At 44.7% G+C, this 23026-nt stretch overlaps 3 protein-coding genes across 20 annotated transcripts in view; all 3 read left to right on the plus strand.

The window, feature by feature from the left end:
• The window catches only part of PKD2L1 (polycystin 2 like 1, transient receptor potential cation channel), a 52814-nt gene extending 43368 nt beyond the window's left edge, over positions 1–9446 (plus strand). For 10 of the 15 annotated variants that reach the window (XM_041746039.1, XM_041746041.1, XM_041746042.1 and 7 more), the window contains 13 exons: positions 143–270; positions 766–1019; positions 1945–2169; positions 2333–2561; positions 3161–3331; positions 3520–3701; positions 4008–4128; positions 4954–5052; positions 5244–5365; positions 6795–6921; positions 7723–7841; positions 8063–8205; positions 8526–9446. In XM_041746039.1, the coding sequence (XP_041601973.1) occupies positions 143–270; positions 766–1019; positions 1945–2169; positions 2333–2561; positions 3161–3331; positions 3520–3701; positions 4008–4128; positions 4954–5052; positions 5244–5365; positions 6795–6921; positions 7723–7841; positions 8063–8205; positions 8526–8848 (2243 nt within the window). In that variant the 3' untranslated portion in view covers positions 8849–9446. The remainder of the gene's footprint in view (positions 1–142; positions 271–765; positions 1020–1944; positions 2170–2332; positions 2562–3160; positions 3332–3519; positions 3702–4007; positions 4129–4953; positions 5053–5243; positions 5366–6794; positions 6922–7722; positions 7842–8062; positions 8206–8525) is intronic. The other 5 variants (XM_041746047.1, XM_041746053.1, XM_041746048.1 and 2 more) reach the window with 4 other exon arrangements.
• Positions 9447–10790: 1344 nt separating this feature from the next.
• Positions 10791–17583, plus strand: BLOC1S2 (biogenesis of lysosomal organelles complex 1 subunit 2). 2 transcript variants are annotated; one of them, XM_041746663.1, is made up of 6 exons: positions 10791–10924; positions 11251–11367; positions 13731–13850; positions 14541–14645; positions 15721–15807; positions 16586–17583. In XM_041746663.1, exons 1-5 carry the CDS (start codon positions 10864–10866, stop codon positions 15756–15758), a joined length of 441 nt encoding a protein of 146 aa, XP_041602597.1. In that variant the 5' UTR covers positions 10791–10863; the 3' UTR covers positions 15759–15807; positions 16586–17583. The 2 variants fall into 2 exon arrangements, with proteins under 2 accessions (XP_041602597.1, XP_041602599.1); XM_041746665.1 differs by lacking the exon at positions 15721–15807.
• A 4480-nt stretch (positions 17584–22063) lies between these two features.
• CWF19L1 (CWF19 like cell cycle control factor 1) overlaps positions 22064–23026 on the plus strand; it is a 30248-nt gene continuing 29285 nt past the window's right edge. For 2 of the 3 annotated variants that reach the window (XM_041745960.1, XM_041745961.1), the window contains exon 1: positions 22064–22183. In XM_041745960.1, coding sequence (XP_041601894.1) covers positions 22161–22183 — 23 coding nt within the window. In that variant the 5' untranslated portion in view covers positions 22064–22160. The remainder of the gene's footprint in view (positions 22184–23026) is intronic. The other variant, XM_041745962.1, reaches the window with a different exon arrangement.

Raw genomic sequence — 23026 nt, forward strand, 5'->3', positions numbered from 1 at the left:
TCAACCAACTCTCGGGAGTTGGGTCTAATGGGATCCCATCTAGGTAGCATCTCTGGCCCCAGGGAAATGGGCTTTCCTGTCTCCTCTGGAGAATGGATATGAGAACAGTGAGCAAGACATAGTCTCTTGGGTTGGTTTCTAGTGACCTACGGAATGACAAGCTCCAGTGCCTATTATTACACTAAAGTGATGTCGGAACTCTTCTTACATACCCCGTCAGACACCGGAGTCTCCTTCCAGGCCATCAGCAGCATGGCGGACTTCTGGGATGTGAGTATGAGATCCCCTCTACTTCTCCCCTGTCCTTTTCAATGGCCTGAAGCATCAAGCCACAAGACCAGGACTCAGCGATATCAGACAGTGAACCAGGCTATATCCAGAGAACAGATCATTCTGGAACCAGGCTGAGTCAAAGGGTCAAGCAAGAATCAATGGGTCAAACTAGAGTTTAGGTAAAGGTAGATGAGAGACTGGGATGGTGATCAAGGAGTCAAGCCAGGAGTTAGACTAGTATTGGAAATCAAAGGTAAGGCTGAACTTCAAAAAGCATTTTAAATAAAGAGTAGGAAAAATAAATAAATAAATAAAGAGTAGGGCCATATCAGGTCAAGAGCTGGCCAAGATTCATGGGTCAGCTAAGGACTGCAACAGAAGTGGACTAGGGATAAGCTGGGGGAGGAGGGTGTCAAGGAGGAAGGCAAAAGTCATCTCAAGAATAAAGGTCAGGATGAGGCAGGGTCAAGCTTAACCCAGCTTGTGGTCTAGTTTGCCCAGGGCCCACTACTGGACAGTTTGTATTGGACCAAATGGTACAACAACCAGAGCCTGGGCCACGGCTCCCACTCCTTCATCTACTATGAAAACCTGCTGCTGGGGGTTCCAAGGCTCCGGCAGCTGAGGGTCCGCAATGACTCCTGTGTGGTGCATGAGGATTTCCGTGAGGACATTTTGAGCTGCTATGATGTCTACTCTCCAGACAAGGAAGAGCAGCTCCCCTTTGGGCCTCTCAATGGCACAGCGTGAGTGAGTCCCCCCACCAATGTCGCTGGGCTTGCTTCTCTGAGCTTGACACAATCCTGAAGTTTGGGAACCATTTCCACTTAGTCTTAAAGAGACTTGGGGGACCTGGAGGGAGTATCTTTCTGAGTCCCATCTGTGACTGTTTGGAGATCTTGATTTGGGTCACTCAGGAACAGAGAAGGTATATTAGCAAACAGTCATAGCCTCTGGACTTGTTTCCACACACAGATCACTGTCACATTTGCCCTACCCTGGAGGCAGTCTTGCTAGAGAAAGCATCCTTTCTGGCCCAGATGTTCTTACGGGTATGGAGAATGGATGAAACACTAATGTTGCCACACAAGTTGTAATTGGAAGAGTCTGACCCTTGGACTGGATAGGGAAAGCAACAAGGGGTTGAAGATGGATGAAGAATTAGGAAAGAAAGGAGGGGGAGTGGAAAGGGTGGATAGGACATGTAAGAGGGGGAAGTAAGGGCCCAGGGAGGAAATTTATGCACAAAACTGAGAATCATGGGGCAAAGCAGCTAGGTCCCCAACCACAAGAGCAGAAAGGGGATTTCCTGAATTATATGAGCCAGGTGTTTCCCTAGTAGAGACTACTCAGTCTGGGGTCAAAAGTGGGGCATGGGTTTGTCATCCATAGTTTTGAGGAACATCATGAGAAATATGTTTGAGTTTCAGTTCAGACACTAACCTAGTCTGAGGTTCCTCATCTTCAAATGTGGATAATGTTTACCCTCCTTTCTCACACAGTTAGTAACAAACAAGGTAATATATGTGAAATATATATTATATGTGATATGTATATATAAAATATATGAAATTGTAAAGCCCAGACAATTATAAAGTGATGCCATTGCCTTGGAAGTCAGCTTTTGGATAGGCTCAACCCTCTCTGCTCAGATGGTTTCTTCTGTGACAGGTGGACATACCATTCACAGGATGAGCTGGGGGGCTCCTCTCATTGGGGCCGGTTGACAAGCTACAGTGGAGGTGGCTACTATCTGGACCTTCCAGGATCCCGACAGGCCAGTGCAGAGGCACTCCAGGACCTTCAGGAGGGCCTCTGGCTAGATAGGGGCACTCGTGTAGTTTTCATTGACTTCTCAGTCTACAATGCCAACATCAATCTTTTCTGTGTTCTGAGGTGGGTCCTGTTTCCCTATCTTCCCTCCATCCGTGGTTCCTGATTCCCTTCTCTGCTTGAGACACATAAACTTGTACCCTATGGTAGGGGAGTATGGAAGAGAGGGGATGGGAGGAACTATCCCAGCCTAGGTCTCATCAGGTATCTCCCTCTCCTCCCACAGACTGGTGGTAGAGTTTCCAGCCACAGGAGGTGCTATCCCATCCTGGCAAATCCGCACAGTTAAGCTGATCCGCTATGTCAGCAACTGGGACTTCTTCATCATTGGCTGTGAAATCATCTTCTGCATCTTCATCGTCTACTATATGGTAGAGGAGATCCTGGAGCTCCACATCCACCGGCTTCATTACCTCAGCAGCATCTGGAATATTCTGGACCTGGTTGTTATCATGGTGAGAGGCAGATATCCTATACTTGGGACATATTAGAAAGAGGAAGGGGATTCACCTAAATAGGGGCTCCAAGGTCTTCCTTTTGGAGTCTCGAGCCCTTCTTATGACTTCTGATCAAATCATTGTGTTAAAGCTCCCAAACCCAGAGCACCGCCTTTTCTTTACATACTTGCTATTCTGTTTCTCTTCCGTCTTTTGCCTTTATGACCTGTCCCTTTGAAACTCCTACCTTTTCTCTTCTCTTCTAATAAAATATTCTGCCTCTTTATCTTCATGTTCTTCCTTATTAATAGGACACATTAGCTTCTCAACCAAGGCTAGGAAGTGGTGGAAGAAATAAAATTCCTTGGCTCCAATTATCCATGGTACTTTACAATCTACATATTTACCACTGCTTCCAAAGCCTTCTCGGGATTTAAGACGTCCCCTAATCATCCTATTCAGTTCCATTTGAACCTGAGATAGTCAACAACTCAGAAAGGAAGGATTTTTTTTTTCCTCACCTGATTTACCTACCCCAGCTCTCCCCTTGGACCTTACCATTGAGCTTCTCTTGAGATCCTGACTTTTCTTGACACCTCTGACCTCTCTGATGACAGCTCTCCATTGTGGCTGTGGGCTTCCACATATTCAGAACCCTTGAGGTGAATCGGCTGATGGGGAAGCTCCTGCAGCAGCCAAACATGTATGCTGACTTTGAGTTCCTCGCCTTCTGGCAGACACAGTACAACAACATGAATGCCGTGAACCTCTTCTTTGCCTGGATCAAGGTACCTTGGGACCCCCACCCCCAGCAACACCTCAGGGCCCTCATTCTCCCTTCCTCAGTACTTGTCTCATTTTCCTTGTCTGGTTTTCTGGTTTGCCAACTCCTGTGACCTTTATAGCCCGTGGAGTGGACTATTCAAAGCTTTTCTCTTTTCTTCCTTCACTGCTTGGTTCGACATGGCCTTTCCAGATATTCAAGTACATCAGCTTCAACAAAACCATGACTCAGCTCTCCTCCACACTGGCCCGCTGTGCCAAGGACATCCTGGGATTTGCCGTCATGTTCTTCATCGTTTTCTTTGCCTATGCTCAACTCGGCTACCTGCTTTTTGGAACCCAAGTGGAAAACTTTAGCACTTTCATCAAGTGCATGTGTGTGTCTTGCCCTTTTCACTCCTCCTGGGCCCCTCACCCTCCAGTTCTGTGGGTGTGCGTATCCTTGGGGAGGCTGGGTGTACATGTGCAGGCATGTCTGTGCTTAAAGCATCTGTGTGAGAATCTCCAGAAGTCCTGGTGTGTATGCTCAAGTATCTCTGTACCTCACTCTTTCTCTCAGGTTGGAAATATAATGAGTCTGAGTTCACCGAAGAGTGGTAGTTAGGAAAGTGTGTTGGGGGTGTGAATAGGGGTCAGGGCTGTGGTTAGGCTCTGGGTGAAGCCCTGACCCTGGTCTCTCAGTTTCACTCAGTTCCGGATCATCCTTGGGGACTTTGACTACAACGCTATTGACAATGCCAACCGCATCCTGGGACCTGCCTACTTTGTCACTTATGTCTTCTTTGTCTTCTTCGTGCTCCTGGTGAGGGTCCCTCTGAGGGGTGGGAATTGGGACCCTGAGGGGTGGAGACATAAAGGACCTGTAGAGTGAGGTTTTAGCGCCCCCCCCCAACCCCATGCTCTATACTCAGGATTAAAATGGGTATCTCCAGTCAGGGGTAGAGAATCAGGTGGGGAAGCTCTGGCTCTCCCAAGAGCTGGCTAATGTGCTCAGTGTGTCCAGCACGTCAGGCAGTTTGCAGAGTATAAGGGAATCTGCAGACTCCCTCAGTATAATGAAACCTTTATTCTCCAAGGATGGAAAGGGAGAGAAAAGTGCCCTATGAAGAAAAGTGGTTGAATCTAGAAGCTTCTATATCTATTCTCCTCTTCCTCAAGGGATCTCTAGCTATTTATATCAGCATTGCTTTATATTCTCTTTCTCTGTGCCAACTATGAAAGATCTGGGCTTAATTTTTATTAACAAAGCCAGCAGGTTTCTTTATTTGATCATGGTTAGAGATAGATGGGTTAGATTGGGATTAGATGGTAAAGACAGCAAAACTGTACTCTCAGTGATTGGTAGGCTCTTATATAGAGGTTAACCCTGCCATATGATGGGGTACCTTTGTAGTCAGGTTACTACAAAGCAACTGAGTGAAGATAGCAGGAGCTTGATCCATCCCTAACAGGGGATTGTGCTGAACAAGGGCTTGGGGACTCTGAGATGTGGGGGGTTAGTGGGCTGCAGAGTTGAGATTGAAAACATTGGCTCCTTTAGAATATGTATCTGGGACATTAACAAGGTTAGTGGGCTCAATTATGTTAGGTATGTGGGTGAGGACCCGGGTCCCCACTTTATCTTCAGAACATGTTCCTGGCCATCATCAATGACACATACTCAGAGGTCAAAGAAGAGTTGGCTGGACAGAAAGATGAGCTGCAACTTTCTGATCTCCTGAAACAGGTAACCACTCAGTCTCCTTGAGCCACACATCTGCATTAGTACCCAAGCCCAAGGCCTGGTCTGTTCCGACTGGTATAAGGACCTGTGCCTTTGTGTGGCTTTGACTTATCCCTGGAAGCCTGGCATCCGGTGATGGAGGCATGGGCAAGGAAGGCTGTGGGAACTGGTACCTGTTTCCTTTTCCCTTCCAGGGCTACAACAAGACCCTACTGAGGCTGCGTTTGAGGAAGGAGCGGGTTTCAGATGTACAGAAGGTCCTGCAGGGTGGGGAACAAGAGATCCAATTTGAAGACTTCACCAACACCTTGAGGGAGTGAGCAACCAGAGATCCAATCTTCTCTGACATTGATCTATAATAAGTCTTTGACCCTCAACCATATACCCTTTGCCTTAAAACTTCCGATCTTGGCCTATGGGCCTCTGACCTTGGTTTTGGCCTTTGACTTTGGCCTACAGAGCTCTGATTCTGACCATCAGAATTGTGCCCTTGGTTTAAAGGTCTCCAGCCACGTTCTATAACTTCCTGGACCTTGTTGAACAACTCTTGGAACTACTGTAATAATATAATTCCCTAATTATTACATACATTTCTCATTACCACAAAGCTCTGTAGTTGGTTCTATGCTCCCCTACAAACATGGACCTATTCTCTTAGCCTCCCTGTTTCCCAGTCAAACATATTAACACACACTGAAAAAATATATTGTGAGGGGATCCCTGGGTGGCGCAGCGGTTTGGCGCTTGCCTTTGGCCCAGGGCGCGATCCTGGAGACCCGGGATCGAATCCCACATCAGGCTCCCGGTGCATGGAGCCTGCTTCTCCCTCCGCCTGTGTCTCTGCCTCTCTCAATCTCTCTCTCTGTGACTATCATAAATAAATAAAAAATTAAAAAAATATATATTGTGAGCACTAGCTGTGAGCCAGGCACTGAGTAGGGCACACAATTAAATAAGACAAAGTCTTCGTCCTCCAGGAGCTCACACACATGTAAGCAAATAAACTGAATCACAGAACAAGTTCAACAACCGAATTGACTAAAAGATACAGAGCACAAAGTAAAAAGAGTATTCAGTTCAATTTTTGAGCTTAAGGGAAGGCTTCCTGGAAGAAGTGATGTATGAATACCTACAGGAGGATAAGTACCCTACATGTAGACAAGCAGGGGAAGTCCATTCCAAGAGATAAAAGTGTTAAGTTGAGCAACATGTAGGGTACATGTTAGCTAAGCATTGCTAAGGTATCAAATAAAAGTGGAGCATAGCAGGAGATGAGACCAGAGGAATGAAGAAGGGCAACATTGGGAAAGACCTTGTATACCACCAATCTATCCTAAGAATAGGGTTCCCACGAGAGATTTTAAGCAGAGAATGGGTGTATTTAGACTTGCACCTTGGAAAGCTTAATTACTCTAGTAGCATTATAGAGGATGAATTTCAGGGGTAGGGAGTGAAGGGTGGGATTGGGGGGATGGAGTATTTAGGGCAAAGAAATTTTGCAATAATTCCTATAGAACACTGGAGGGCCTACAACTATTTATCAGGACTAAGAGAAGGAAGACATAGATTCAAACAATTTCTTGGGAGTAAAATTGCTAAACTTTGGAGATCCTGGCCTTCCCACGTAGTCTCATTCTTCCCCAGAGAGCAAGAGTCATGAAGTCTGAAAAAAAGCAGGGAGTCTATAATTGAGAGATCACAGTCACAAAAGGTCAGAAGTCATTTCCTCATACTGTTTTCCCCAGACTTGGGCACGCAGAGCATGAGATCACTGAGCTCACAGCCGCCTTCACCAGGTTTGATCAAGATGGAAATCACATCCTGGACAAAAAAGAGCAGGAACAAATGCAACAGGACCTGGAGGAAAAGAGGGTGAGCCCAGTTGGCTGATGCAGAGGCAGTGAAAGAAAACCACTCATTCTCCCTTCCCTGCCAACACACCCAGAACACAAATCCAAACTGAAAATCCTTCAATAGAGGGGCAGGAAAGAACTCTCTAGAATAGTGATTCTCAAACTGCTGCATATTAGAATACCCCAGTGGGGTAGGGGTGGAGAGGCAAATAATCCTCATACTCAGGTCTGTCTACACTCTAGACATAATCTCTGGGGGAGTGAGAGACTCAGACATCAGTACTTTTAAAAACTCCCCAAGTGATTCCAATGCATAGCCAAGGTTGAAAACCACTGCTCTAAAACATAGTCTTGGGTGGGTGGGGCGGGGGGGAGGATCAATTATCCAAGAATCCCTGACAATTCTGAGGACTTACTTTCTCCTTGGGATTTTCAAACTTGGATCCTTAGCTATACTTGCTGTGCCTGCTTCATCCCTATCTAGTATAGACCCAAAAATCAAGGGCAGGAGGGAAAGTGGCAGGAATTCTGGTAGTGTTCTTCCTTTCCCAAACTGAGTTGGCTTCTAGTGAGGGTCTCATTAATCAAGGCTTCCAAGAGCTCATGTTTTGTTTCTGTGGAAGGTGATTCCCTCCCAGAGGTTGGTCCAGCTTTGTGTCCAGCACTACTACACTGATCCTATTGTCTCTAGAGATTCAGAGAGAAAGGGAATAGAATGAATTGGAGCCTAAGGGCCTGGTCCTGAGAGTCCATGAGAGCAGGTGATGAAATAGCTGATTACTTCTCAGAGTCATCTTCTCCTCTCTGACTTCCTAATCAGGTGGCCCTCAATGCAGAGATTGAGAACCTAGGACAATCCATTGTGAGTAGCTCACCAGGCGAGTTGGGTCCAGAGGCTACCAGAGCAGATGGCTGGGTTTCCGGAGAAGAATTCTACACGTATGTGCAGCAGGGCCGAGTGTGTTTGTAATGTCCTATGTTGAGCTTCTTTCCATAAGCTTCTAATTTTCTGTCCTAGCCCAGGGAGAACCTGTGTTCCCCCCCTCCTTTATTCTCCCTACAAGGCTGGGCCTTCCTTGCTCCCATCCAGACTCAGACCATAATGTCTCCCCTGCCCCTATAGATGTTTAGCCCCATGATGCATATTTTTGCTCCCTCAGTCTCTCTCAAATCCTGCAGACTCACAAGGAGAGTTCTTCAGTTGGAGACTGTCTTGGAAGGAGTCATGTCCCAGGTAGATGCTGTGGGCTCAAAGCTAGAGATGCTGGAAAGGAAGGAGCAGCTAGCTTCCTCCCCAGGCATGGTGAGTGGCCCTTCACTTGAGTCCTCTTGGTTTCCCACATTTGAACCCTACCATCTGTTCTACTCAGTGAATGGAGGCAAAACATTTTTGAAATAGCCTGTTTTCAGGCTCCTGCAGAACATGTTCCTAGTAGTCACTATATCAGTGGAGGTAAGGAGTGGAGGGAAGATCTGAGGTTGATTGCTCTGGCCTGAGGGCTGCTGTGGCCTCCAGGAGATGGTCTGAGGTTGAAGAATCAGATCCAGATTTTCTAGATAAAAGGAAGTAGAGTGGGACCCAAATTCTTCCTTCAAATAACCTGTCCCTTTTTCTTCCAACAGGGGGATCAAGGCATTTGGGAGCATCTACAGCCAACCTCACCTGTGACTCCAGACCCCTGGGGAGTCCAGGGTGGGCAGGAGAGTGGTGGGGGAGGGATTCTAAAGCATCAGATAGCTGGCTCCTCTCTCATTGCCTCCATAGAGAACTCCTCAGGACATGCCCTCCACTTCTAGGGCAGCAGATCCCTCCACTGCTACTGCTGAGTCCCACCTGGGTCCAGCCTTTTGAACCAATGTTTCTGTGTGTCGCTTGCATCATGCTTAGGCTTGTGACTCCATGTTTCTGTGGTAGCCATGTAGCTCTGCGTAGCTCTTTGAAATAACATTTCACCCTGGGCCTCTTACTCCCTGTGCTCCTAGCTCTGCTGTGATGAAAAAAAAATCATTTGCAAACAGAATAAAGGAAGGCAGGGTTATGTTCCCTAAGCACCTGGCACCCAGATAACCATGATTTGTGAAAAAAGTAGAAGCCAAGAGAGCAGCATTATCTAAATGTCTTCCAATTTGCCAGTAAATCTTTATCCTTTGTGCATCTAGAGATCTGCTGCTAGCAGCCATGGAATTCTTGTCTTCGCCATAGAGTTTCCAGGTGGAAGAGAAGGGGAAGCCTTGGAGGAGATGAGACTTTCTCACATTGGAGATTACAGTGTTGCAGAGGAGTTGGGAGTGAGTGACCTCTCCATCCAGGGCAAAGACCATGAAGGCTCAGTTGAGAAGCCTGCTCCCGACATTTCACTAAACCCTGGGAACTGCGAGAGCTGTAAACAGGCACGTAGATGGAACCTGAGAAGAATCAGACAAAGAAATGACTCCAGGATTCTGAGATCTTTGGAATAAAATGTGGTGGGCTCTGACCCTATTTTTGCAAGGGATAATATGGGTTTCTCTGGTGACTATCAATAAAAATCATTAGAAAAATCAGGACCTTTGCGTTTTGCTTCTGGGATGGTACGAGGAAGAAGGCTGGAGCTATGAACCATTCTTGTACTTGGGCTGGAGTACTCATCCTTGCTGGAAGGTGCAGAGTGGGGGCAGTGACAATGCGAAGGAGCTGGGCTGCCTGAGAAGTTCTGAAATAAGAACTTCTGACTTTTAGGAGTGATTTGAAATGGTGAGCATTATGACTGTACCATTTAAAGAGTGGAGACAGTGACCTTGGGAGACCTGGTCCTCAGGATGAAGAGAGTAAGGTAGCCCTTAGGCTACCATGTGGGGTAGCTGGTGTGTGTGTGTGTGTGTGTGGTGTAGGGTGTGGGAGGTAAGAACGCGAGATGAAAAATAACTAGGAATCTACACCAAAATTTTGGGTATATAGGTCTGCATCCCAAGACTCACTATATGTCCTTCTTCCCTTCCCCTGTGATCTTTACCTCTTTCTCATTTTGCACCTTGATCCCCAGTTGCTTTTTCTCATCCATTCCCTTCTCCCACCCTTTTCACCATCCCGTCATGTACACTGTATACACCTAGGAGACTTGTGAAACAGCTAAACCCAATCAAGATAACGAGAGTGTATCCTCAGCTGTAAAAAGTTACAAAGCGTTCTTCCAGAAAGGCTGTATCAGCTGAAGAGAAGTAGGTGCCAACCTGCAGTTTCAGAAAGGGGCTGGGGATCCCCGGGTGGCTCAGCGGTTTAGCGCCTGCCTCTGGCCCAGGGCGTGATGCAGGAGACCCGAGATGGAGTCGGCATCGGGCTCCCTGCATGGGGCCTGCTTCTCCTTCTGCCTGTGTCTCTGCCCCTCTCTCCCTCCCTCTCTCTTTCTCTCTCTGTGTCTCTCATGAATGATAAATAAAATCTTAAAAGAAAAAGGGGCAAATGAGTTGTTTAACCAAGACGCTGAAGGACCAGTATTTCGGCTCAGGAATCAATGACTGAAGGTTTCCCAAGGGAAGGATGAGTCTGCCTTCAAAAGCGTGGATTTCCTGAGCAGTCTTTGGCGACGAATACAGGCCCGGGTGGGGGCGTCTCTCGGGAGAGGGTAACTTGGCCCTGTGGCTTTGAGCAGGCCACCTGAGCTCAACCAGCCCCAGACAGGTAGGTCACCGGGTTTTACTAGACTAGTGACAGGGATGAGCGCAATGTCAGTTCCAGACGTCGCGACTCTTGGCAACGGATGGACTCATTATAGCTTATTTTAGCCTCAATTTCAGCGTCACGCTTACTCTTTGTTATTACTCCTCCCGAGCCGCACAGCTCAGCGGGGAGACGGAGTATCTCGGGGCTGTGAGCCCGGCGCGGGGAGGGCGGCGGCGGGGCGGGGCGGGGCGGGGCGGGGCGGGGCACGCGCGGCGCGCAGGCGCGGGCAGCCCAACTACCGGAAGCAGCGCGGGGCCCGGCATGGCGGCGGCGGCGGCGGCCGAGGGTGTCCCCTCGACCCAGAGAGAGGAGCCGGTTCGAGGTACGCAGAGTAGATGGGCATGAAGTGCCCAGCAGGAGGCCGGGGGCTCACCTGGCCGGAGCGAGCAGGTCGGAGGGGCGCACCTGAGCGGGCGACTGAGGTGATTTGGCCACGGGATCGGGCTTGAGCCAAGGGCGAGTGCAAGGGAACGGAGTTGGTGTGTCAGGTGGGGCAAGGACGAAGTGAGGGTCTTGAAATTATGGCACGTGGAGAATGGGGCCGACGTGATCGAATGAGGACACGGGAGGCGGTGTGGGGAGAGGATGCCGTGGCTGGATTAGGACCCGGTGCAGGGCCCGACCCTTACTCGTTCTCCTTTGATTCAGACGATGCCGCCGTGGAGACAGCTGAGGAAGCAAAGGAGCCGGCTGAGGCTGACATCACTGAGCTCTGCCGGGACATGTTCTCCAAAATGGCAACTTACCTGACTGGAGAACTGACGGGTGAGGCGAGGTGTGGGCTGACTGGGGTGCTGCCCTGCGCCGCTCGCTCCAGCGGCACTTGGGCTCTGGGAGCTGTGCGCTGCCTTAGCCGCATCGGTCTGTGGCTCCCTCCGCAACACTCCGCGTGCCCTGAAAGATGCCTGTTGGAAGTTTGGGAAGGTCGTGAATGGGAAAGAGAAAGGTCCATTCCTTCCTTGGAGAAATTCTCTAGCTAGTTTCAGAAATACATAAAAATACCTAATACAACTCTGTAAGCCTCAGTAGTGTACACTAAGTATAAGAAGAAAAAAAGATTAATCAGTAAGTGCTTCCTCGGAGGAGGTGTATTTTGAGCAGGATTGTGAAGGCAATGATTGAGAAGGGGGAAAGAAGTGAGGTGGTACAAGCAAGCAGTTTGTTCCCTTAAAGCAGATGTATTTAGTATCGCAAAGAGAAACGAAATTGGGGAATAGAGAGTGACCTGCAGATTTAGGGATCCACTAGGTTGGTCTGAGGACTTGGTGACTCACACTTTGGGACGTGATTAATTTTGGGTTCCTTATGGATTTCCAGGTGGACACATGACCTGTGTGTAGAGACAGGTCCAAAAAGTGAAGTCTGGTTCTGTGTGGCCTCACCTAAGCATTGTTTCACTTCCCCAGGAAATTGCTGTGAGCTAAATTTGGGAACCAAAATTAATGACAAAAGGCTTGATGCAAAATGGGAGAGCTTGTTAGGTTCTATTGGTCTGATCAGTTTTTTAGTTCTTTCTGAGGAAGAGAAACCAAGTAACAAAATCTAGATTTTTGGCTTCTCTTTAAAAATTCCAGAGATTTGACAATACTACTTGCGCATTCTTGTGATGCTGTGATTAACTAGAGCTGAGCAGCTGTCTTCTCTAAGTAGACACAATGCAATATGTCCCACCACCCTTCCCCACTCCCCCACCCCCTTTACTGGCACCTGGTCAGTTGCCATTTACCACTCTTCTTATAACGTTTTTTTTAGTAGTGGTAGAGAAACAATTTTCTGTACCAATATATCCGTCAAAATTGGTAAACAAAAGAAATGGGAGAGAACATATTTCTTTGTGGAAGTGACTAATCTTATGTGTTTAATACACAAACAACTGGCTTGTTTCTTTCATTTACATGATCTTACTGGTTCCTAGGTATTAGGGTGTGACCCTAGGTTTTTTAAGAGAGACTAATTGGCTAGTAGTGACAGTATGGATATGGAGGAGAGACCTCAGACACATAAGCAAGATTTCAGATAAAAAGTAATGATGATGGTCAGTGACAGGATAATGATGGTAAAAGGAATGGAAAGGAAAGCATGAGTGCAAGAATATCACAGAAATGATAAGAGGGAGATCACACTGTCAGGTATATGGAGAGGTTCAGAAGAATAATAACAGAAAATGCTGTGGATTGATTGCTTTGGAGACCGATGACCTTGGAGCACGTAATTTCCTTAGATGGTGGGGGCAGAGGCCAGGTTGCAAGGATTTACATGAGTGAATGTTGAAGAAGAGGAAGCAGTGAGTATGAGCTACTCTTTCAAAAAGGTTAGCAGTGAAGCTCCTTTGTTTTACTAAGGAAATGATGTCGGTGTAGCAGAGAGAATGCTTTTGGGCTGGTGAGAAACCTGAATATATTTCTAGATAGGAAGCTGCCAGGATAGAGAATTTGGAAATGCCAGGGAAAAGAGGTGATTTAAGAGAGGCCCTAAAGAAGTGGAAGCAAGAGCATAAGAGAGGCTGTCTTGGCAAGAACAGGAGCACTCCTGTCACTTGGGAAGACAGAAAGGTACAGAGAAGTTTTGATGTGAGGCAGAAAGGTTGAGGCAGGTTATGTAAGTGGAATTTTCCACTTTTCAAGAAAACTGGAGAAGAAGCCATTTGCTTTGAATAGGGATGGGCAAGGGAACTGAGGATAATGAGAAGCAGGCACATGGTTTGGAAAAGTCAGTGCATAAAATGCAATATAGAATCACACAGTAATAATTGATTTACTAAGAAGTGGTGGGGTCCTAGTTGATTTTATATATACTTATAATGCAATCCCTCAAATAACATGTTTTCATACCATAGGAAAACCAAGGCTATGTCACCTCTTTTTTCTTAAGACATGAATTTATTATTTCCCTTTTTAACCAAGAGTCTGAAGTCATTGGATCTTATTTGGTTTAAGTAGTTAGCTGATTAGTATCTGAGTTTCTGCTTAGACATTCAGAGTATACAGTTTGGGTATAAATGTCATAAATCAGTAGTGGCCTGCTCCTTTGACATTCTTGGGGTCCTGCCTTGAACTACCATTTGGCCTATGATTCCAATTCTGGTGATCTGTGACAAATTGTAAAGACATCTTCTGTTTATTTTAAAGCCACCAGTGAAGACTATAAGCTCCTGGAAAATATGAATAAACTAACCAGCCTGAAGTATCTTGAAATGAAAGATATCGCTATAAACATTAGTAGAAACCTAAAGGACTTAAACCAGAAATGTAAGTAATAATTTTTATAATTAAACATGTTTGTATTTAATATTCTTTTGTGCTTGGGGTTGTAGAGAAGTGGAAGGGACATGGCACCTGTCCTGAGGGAGCTCATTCTCTAAAAGTAAATCACGAAGTTAAGGGAATTTCTGCCATATTGAGGATTGGCATGTTTTGCTATGGTTATTTCTGCTTCTGAATCTTGATTTGATCAGTTTATTCCTGGAAAGGGATAGGGGAAAAGAGGGGTGGTTAGATTCTAGTGAATTTATTTAACAATGAAATCCATAAAGGACTACTCTATAAGCAGAAAACCAGAGCATCTTTAAATGTTACCCTGGTAGGATGTATTTTTCCATTGACTTATATTTGTGTTCCTTCTCTGCGGGCACTCTTTGTTGGTAGGGGATTACTCAAGAAACTGACTTGGGAATGGAAAGATTGCTGGAGGAGCAAAATATCTAAAAGAGAGGATTGTTCGTGGATGAGAGAGACTTGCTTTGTCCAGCTCACAGTTCTGCTTGGTCAGCTGGCTGCTGCCTGCTAGTGTTTGTCCTGCGATTGATCAGAATCCTGTCACCCGGCTAGTGTGTCTGGGGCACAGCTGGCAGGACACTAGTACTGTTACTTCCCACTCCGTGTTTTTCTGCACTCCGTGTTGAGGCTTTATGAACGCGTGGTCTGTCTTTGTTTTCAAAGATGCTGGACTGCAGCCTTATCTGGATCAGATCAATGTAATTGAAGAGCAAGTAGCAGCTCTGGAGCAGGCAGCCTACAAGTTGGATGCATATTCAAAAAAACTGGGTAATCATTTTCATTTCTTTTTTAAAACTTTTTTTTTTTAATTTTTTTTAAAATTTATTTATGATAGACACAGAGAGAGAGAGAGAGAGGCAGAGACATAGGCAGAGGGAGAAGCAGGCTCCATGCACCGGGAGCCCGACGTGGGATTCGATCCCGGGTCTCCAGGATCGCACCCTGGGCCAAAGCCAGGTGCTAAACCACTGCGCCACCCAGGGTTCCCTCATTTCTTTTTTAATTTAATAAGCGTACCCTGTCCTCCCCGCCCACCCACCCATATGATCTTACCTGCTAGGATAGTTAACATTTATGGTGTGCCTGTAATGATCTATTTTAATTAGTCTTCACAAAAACCTAGTGAGAGTGATTTTTTTTTTCCCTTAAAGATTTTATTTATTTATTTATGAGACACAGAGAGAGGCAGAGACATAGGCAGAGGGAGAAGCAATCCCAGGAGCCTGGATCACCACCTGAGCTCAACCACTGAGCCACCCGGGTGCCCCGAGTAATTTTTTATTAGTAGTAGTAATAAAAATACGATTTCCTGAGTACTTAATGATATATATTAGGCACCGTTCTTAGTGCTTTACGTGTATTAAGCTTTTTCTCCTCCCATAATGTATAAGATGTGATTTTTATCCCCATTCTTTGGAGGAGTAAACTGGTCGAAGGGATTAACTTGCGTAAGGTTACAAAACTAGCATGTGAAAGAGCTATATTCCAAACCAGGTCTGTTTGATTACAAAGCTCAAGCTCTTAAAACTGTGGTTCAGGGATCCCTGGGTGGCGCAGCGGTTTAGCGCCTGCCTTTGGCCCAGGGCGCGATCCTGGAGACCCAGGATCGAATCCCACATTGGGCTCCCGGTGCATGGAGCCTGCTTCTCCCTCTGCCTATGTCTCTGCCTCTCTCTCTCTCTGTGTGTGTGACTATCATAAATTAAAAATAAATAAATAAAAAAGGTTTTATTAAAAAAAAAAAACTGTGGTTCAGCAGACTGAAGCAGCTTTAGTAATGTGGATAAATGTCTTAAAAATAGAGAAGTTATAGATTTTTCTTGAAAGATTGTTCTTCTTTTAGGGAGGAAACTGGTACCTGTATTGTTGATGGCTTGCTAACTGGCTCTGGCTCTTACATCCATGATTAAAAACAATGTCTTTATCCTAGGTAATAATTTACAGATTATTTTATTTTCATCATTGACAATTTCTTACTACTTCAGGAGAGAAGTCTGTAAAAGATTGAGATTTGAGATGAGTGTGATTAACATTTTCATTATCCACATTTACTAAATGGTGACTGTGAACCGTGCTATATACATAGAAGGCATCATACCAGATGCTTTCAGGGTTTGTTCTGTTTTGTTTTCAAGGTTTTAAAGAAAAAGATAATCTATCACATTAGGAGGCTTATTTGATGGTCTTTTAAATCTCTGTGTCTTTCAAAATTGCTTTCCCATAGTGAGGTGTGAGGTGTAGGAATAAGAAAATAAAAGGGGAAACATACATTTATACAACTGGAGAGTTCCAGTCTGGCTCCCAGAGAGTGCCTGGGGCAGTGCCTGGAGAAGCAGTTTTCTGTGCTTAGTAAGGCTCCCCGTGACTCAAGTGCCAGTAGATCTGCTTAATCCTGGTGGAGCCGTCTGAGCAGGTGCTTGTAAATTAGGAACTTGTTCCTAATTCTGTGTGTTTGTGTGTGTGTGTGTACGTGTTTGTCTCCTAATTTTAAGTTGTACACACACAATTTTAAGTCGATGATAGATATCCAAATATATGTCCTTAGCTAATATGATAGTTAACATTTATGATATGCCTCCAATATGAACCCAGTTTGGACAGATTATGAGATTGAAGCCAATGGGCTTTTTTTTTTTTTTTTAATATAATAGATATTGTTGAATGGGCCTGGAAAAAGATTTAACTTCCTCTCCCTATCTCCCTGGCAGAAGCCAAGTACAAGAAGCTGGAGAAGCGATGAAAAACTTAATCCTCTGGAACAAAGTCTTTTTTTAACATGGAGGAACGTTTTTTAAGACCTGACTCCTGAGGCTGATGAATTGTTAAAACTCCTCAAAAGGAAACTACGCTGGTTGTCCTAGAAACATCCCAACATTGGAGTAAACTGGAGGACTGTGACTACTCCTGAACTTCTTTTGAGGCAGTATCCCTCAGAAACTCACACCTATAACTCCTTACCTTTTACTTGAAAGTTTCATCATCCACTCAGGACAGAGTCTCTCAGAGCTCAGGATAAACCTGGGCTTGCCAGTAGAATCAAATGAGAGGACTTATTTTCTCTCATAGTGGTTGATTACTACATTATTTTCTTAATGGCTGGTTTTTGAGTTTCTGTGTCAACAGTTGTTTTTTTCTATTAATGATGCTAATGTATTGTTAATAAGATCCTAAATTAAAAAAAGAAAACAAACTTGTTCTTTATAGATTATCACCTTGTGAATGTCAGTAATTTGCTTTTCCATGACTTTACAAATAACAGAAAATCTTAAAATAATTTCAGGTTGAGTCTTCTAGACTGAGCAGAAGCAGTGAAAAGGAGTGTTTTGATAGCTTGATGTATGTGATGGGCTCCTCCTATCTCTTCTCTGTGTGAGTCAGATGTCTGGAGATGGATGACATCTTGACATGTGCTCCCTTTGGGAACTGTGATACAGAGAAACAGTGTGTATGCCTGTATATGTGTTAGATGATGAAGTAGGGCTGCCACTTCTAAAATAAAGCATTTTCTAAAATATCTTCCTCCTTGTGCCTGCAGGGTCAAGGCAGGGGGCTCCTAGGGAGGTCCTTTCAGACTAAAGACATCAAGGGATGAGGGATACTGACTGGCCAGTCTAGTTTGGAAGACAGACATCCTTATTCAGAATTGGGTGTTAGCAGCTAGGAAGGTGTCTGAGGTCATCAATTCTGTGTCCAAAAAGAGTTCATAGCTCTGTTTCTGTCCTTTCCCACTATGTCTGTTCCAGACCATTATTTGTCCTCTGCTCTGCTGCACTATAGCTGTGTCTCCTCACCATAATGATCCCTCCAATGCACCTTCCACAATGTTGACAGAACAGTCTTTCCAAAATGTAAAGTGGCCATGTTACCCCACCTGCTTAGAATCCTTTGGTGACTTCTCACAGCCTCTTTGAAAAAGCCAGACTATTTTTGTTTTTTTTAAACTCAGAAACCAAAATTTTAATGACATACTTCAGTTCACTTGTGTGTTTCTGAGGATGAACTAGTCTAGTATAATTCCCTTTGGTTCTTTATTAAACTTTCTTTTTTATGTAAGATTTAAAATGTTTGGCCAGATATATATTCTGAACATTGGAGTTGATACATGTAGTACAAGCTCCCCAGTTACATTTAGGATACAGGGTTCTCAGAAGATAAGAGCTGAAAATACAGTTTTCTTCTGTGTGTGTGTGTGTATATGTGTTGCAGAGGAGTGGAGTGTGTGTATGTGTTGCAGAGGAGTGGAGGGTGTAAGTTTTTAATTTTTTTTTCCAGCTTTATTGAATCATAATTGACATAAAACATTGTGTAAGTTTAAGATGTATGATATGATTTGGTATATGTATATATTGTGAAATGACTCCCATAATAAGGTTAGCTGAAATAGCCATCACTCCACATAGTTACCTTGTGTGTGTGTGGTAAGAACATTTAAGATCTACTCTCTTAGCAACTTTCAGATACAGTAGACCTATGAACAGCAGGTGTTTGAACTGTATGGGTCTGTTTATATGCAGATGTTTTTAGATAGGGTACTATATGTGTATTTTTTCATGATTTTCTTAATATTTTTTATTCTCTAGCTCACTATTGTAAGAATACAGTATATAATACATATAACATGCAAAATACATGTTAATTGTTTATGTTATTGGGAGGGCTTCCAGTCAATTGTGGGAGTGTCAAAGTCATATACAGATATTTGACTATGCAAGTGGTCAGTGCCCCTAACCCCTGGGTTGTTCAAGGGTAAACTGTATATGATACAGTATCGTTAACTACAGTCACCATGCTGTACTTTAGATCCCCAGAACTTACTCATAATTGGAAGTTATAACCCTAGACCAACATTTCCCTATTCCCCCTGCCTCCCTCCCAATTCCTGCTAACCACCAGTCTACTCTGTTTCTATGAGTGCAGTTTTAGATTTCACGTGAGATCATACAGTAATTTGTCTTTTTCTGACTTCCTGCACTTCGCATAATGCCCTTGAGATTCATCCATGTTATTGCAAATGGCAGGATTTCCTTCTTTCTTCATTGTAAATATTATATACTATGTTTTCTTCATTTATCCATCAATAGACACTTAGGTTGTTTTCACGTATTAGCTATCATGAATAATGCTGCTGCGAATGTAGGGGTACAGATATCTCGTGATTTCATTTCCTTTGGATATATACCCAGAAATGAGATTGCTAGATAATATGATAGTTCTAATTTCTTGAAGAAGCTTCATGCAGTTTTCCATAGTGGCTGTACTAATTTGCATTCTCCCCAGCAGTACATAAGGGTTCCTTTTCTCTGCAGCCTCATCAATATTATCTCTTTGGTAATAGCCATTCTAACTGTTGTGAGGTATGAGATACTGATAAGCCACAATGAAATATCAGCCAGTTAGAATGCATAGCACATTTTCATGGATGTATTGGCCATTGATAGTCTTTGGAAAAATGCCTACTTGTGGCCTTTGCCTATTTTTAAAATCAGAATATTTGCTGTTTTTTGTTTTTTTTTTTTTTGCTATTAAGTTCCTTATGTTTTTTGGGTATTAACCCCTTATCCGATAGTTTGCAAATATTTTCTGTCATTCCGTAGGTTGCATTTTCATTTTGCTGATTGTTCCTTTTGCTGTGCAGAAGCTTTTTTGTTTGATGTAGTCCCACTTTTCTTTTCTTTTCTTTTCTTTTTTTATTTATGATAGTCACACACAGAGAGAGAGAGAGAGAGGCAGAGACACAGGCAGAGGGAGAAGCAGGCTCCATGCACCGGGAGCCTGACCTGGGATTCGATCCTGGGTCTCCAGGATGGCGCCCTGGGCCAAAGGCAGGCGCCAAACCGCTGCGCCACCGGGGATCCCTAGTCCCACTTTTCAATGCTTGTTTTTGTTTCTTGTGCTTTTGGTGTCATACCCGAAAAATTATTGCCAAGACCAATGTCAAAATGCTTCCTGTTTCTTTTAGGAGTTTTACAGTCTCAGGTCTTATATTTAAAACTTTAACCCATTTTGAATTAATGCTTATGAGTGGTGTAAGATAGGAGTCCAGTTTCATCCTTTTACATGTGAATATCCAGTTTCCCAATACCATTTATTGAAGAGACTATCCTTTCCCCATTAAGTATTCTTGGCTCCTTTGTCAAATATTAGGATCACGCCCTGAGCCAAAGGACGCTCAACCACTGAGCCACCCAGGCATCCCTATTTTTTATTTTTCTTTGTGATTTCTTCTTTGGTCTATTAGTTGTTTAGGAGTGTGTTGTTTAATTTCTATGTATTTTTTAGCTTTCTAATTTTGTTCCTTATTTCTTACTGAATTCTAGTTTCATATCATTGTGGTTGAAGATATTTGATGTAATTTCTACGTACTTGAATTTGTTGAGGCTTTTTTAATGGCCTAACATATCTATCCTGGAGGAATTTTCCATGCACTTGAGAAGAATGTGTATTCTAAAGCCAGACTTCTTAGCATGCATCAAAACCCCTATTTCTTTCATTTTTTTTTCAATTTCATTTACTCTGACACACTGTATTCAGCTGTCTTGAGCTAGCTTAAATTCCTGTGGATGAGCTTCCTATCCATAAACTTTATATTTCAGAGTAGATTTAAATTTGCAAGAGGTGGGGGCACCTGGGTGGCTTAGTGCTTGAGCCTCTGCCTTTGGCTCAGGTGGTGATCCTGGGTTCCTGGGATGGAGTCCTTATCAGGCTCCCAATAGAGAGCCTGGTTTTCCCTCTGCCTAGGTCTCTGCCTCTCTCTCTATGTCTCTCATGAGTAAATAAGCCTTAAAAAAATTTTTTTTTGCAAGAGGTATAAAGGTAATATAGAATTCCCCTGATGAGTTTTCATATCTTACTGTTGTTTCTTCTGCCTGAAGTTATTACTCTGTGCGTGTTTGGCACATTCCTACTCTTCTAGATTCAGTCTTGATTTCTACTCCTGGGCTATGCTGGATTGCCCCCAAAGTAGTAAAGACACATGCTTAGTGTGCCATCAAAGTAGGGGCATCAATAGCTAATGAGACAGGGAATTTAATATTTCTCTCCAAAGTAAGGAAAACCAGAGCTTTGTGGTTTATTAAACTTAATATCCTTAAACTTAAACTTATTATCTAAACTTATTATCTATGTTTTAATTTTTTAATTACTTAGCTGACCTTAGTGAATTTCTCCTGCCCCTCTGTTGTCAGAAACCCATTTGTTTCCATTTCCTTATATACTGTTGTCTCCTACAACAAATTGGACAGAACCCCCACAAAAGGTCAACGTCGGGATCCCTGGGTGGCTCAGCGGTTGAGCGCTTGCCTTTGGCCCAGGGTGTGATCCTGGAGTCCTGGGATCGATTTCTGCATCGGGCTCCCTGCATGGAGCTTGCTTTTCCTTTTGCCTAGGTCTCTGCGCCCCCCCCCCTCCTCTCTGTGTCTCTCATGAATAAATAAAAAATCTTTAAAAAGCCAGTGTCATGGAGGCAAAACCAAAAAGGTCCGTGGGCCACTGTAGATTTAAACAGACTAGAGCGGGAACTGAATACAAGATAGAAACTTAATTGTATTCTGAATTAAAACAAGTCCCAGTTATTAAAGAAATTGGGGGAGGGATACACAAATGGAGTACTTTAAATACAGATGTATTAATCATATGGATGATATTATTGAATTAATTAATTCTCTTGGGTCTGTGAATGGTATTTTGGTGATGAAGGGGATGTCCTTATTCTTAGGAAATGCATGCTGAGGTAATCTTGATGTCTGCAATTTCGAATGATAAAGCGAGAAGAGAAGTGCTGTGCACCTTGAAGGAATGGGAAAGGGAGGAAGAAAATGTGGCAACCTGTTGACACTTTCTGTGTCAAGGTGATCACCATTATTCTTTTAACTTTAGGATGGGTTAAAAACTGACCAAATAAACGTGCACAGGGAGTCTGACTGTCCTGCCCGCTGGACTGATACGGTTAGCTTAGGTTAGGTTAGGGCCCAACGTTGTGTCGAAAACTTTCTCGTGGCTCGATAACTTCAATTGCTCCGTAATAATCATAATTGGAATCCTTTTTGTATCATCGCCCCTCCCTCTCGCCCTCCCTCTCCCGCTCCCGCTCCCCTTCCTGGGTTCCTCTGGAGCGCCGAGCCCCCGCAGAGAGGCTTCTGTCCCTCGGCGCTCTCCGTAGATCAGCGAACCCTCATTGGCTGGGTGCCCTCGCGTCGTCAGCGTAGTGCTGCCGCGTTTTTCAGGGGAGTGTGGTTTCAGCGTCTCAATTTTTGGTGGTCGTGCTGGTCCAGGCTGTTGGAACAAATGGCTCAGAAACCGCTGCGCCTGTGAGTGACCGGAGCCCAGCGGCGCGCGCGCCCGTGTGCGAGTGCGCGCGCGCGCCCGCGGACCTGCTGGCCGGGGGCTTTCTCGCGCCTGGACGGGAGGAGGGAAAGGCGGGGGTGGGAGCGTGGGAGCGGCTGGTGAGCCCAGGCCCGGTCTTTGGCTGGCCGGAGCAGGTCTATCTTCGCTTCCCAGAGGGGGCCCTCGGCGACACACGCTGGAAGAGGCGGAAGCTCCCAACGTCAGGCCTCCTCCATCTCAGGCCTCTGACACATTTCCCCTTCACGTCTCCGCACCCCCCGTTTATTTACTGACAACAGTTCCTAGCCGTGGGCTCCGCTGGTGGGCCCTGGTCAGTTGTGAACAGACTAGATAGATAGGGCTCCTGCCCAGGCGCACTTTTTTGGGGAGGAGGAGGCGCTGGAGTGAAGAACTCCATCCACCTATTGAATATTTATTAAACAATCGCAGTGTGCCAGGCACTGTGCTAGACATTGCACAGATGGAGTTCCTGCCTTCACGGAGCTTAGAGTCTTGAGCAGATACCAATCAAAGAATCCAGATGAATGTAAAAATATGGTGGTGATAAACGTCAGGAAGAAAAGCTTCAGGGTTTTGGGAGGGGATAAAATAGGGGTATTGAGCTTATTGTAAGAATCAGGAGAGGGAGGATTGAGCCCTGGTTAATATTTTTGTCTTTATTCTAAAGTCCTTGAAATGCCGAAGAACTCCGTGGCAGGATCAATTTTTTTTTTTTTTTTTTTTGGAAAGCGATTCTGGCTGCGGTGTGAGCACAAATCAGAGCCAAAGAAGAGGGCAGCTAGGGTTAGGTAGAGTGATGGTAGAAG

This window comes from Vulpes lagopus, chromosome 2 (genome assembly GCF_018345385.1).
Source record: "Vulpes lagopus strain Blue_001 chromosome 2, ASM1834538v1, whole genome shotgun sequence".
In the NCBI taxonomy this organism is placed as follows: Eukaryota; Metazoa; Chordata; class Mammalia; order Carnivora; family Canidae; genus Vulpes; species Vulpes lagopus.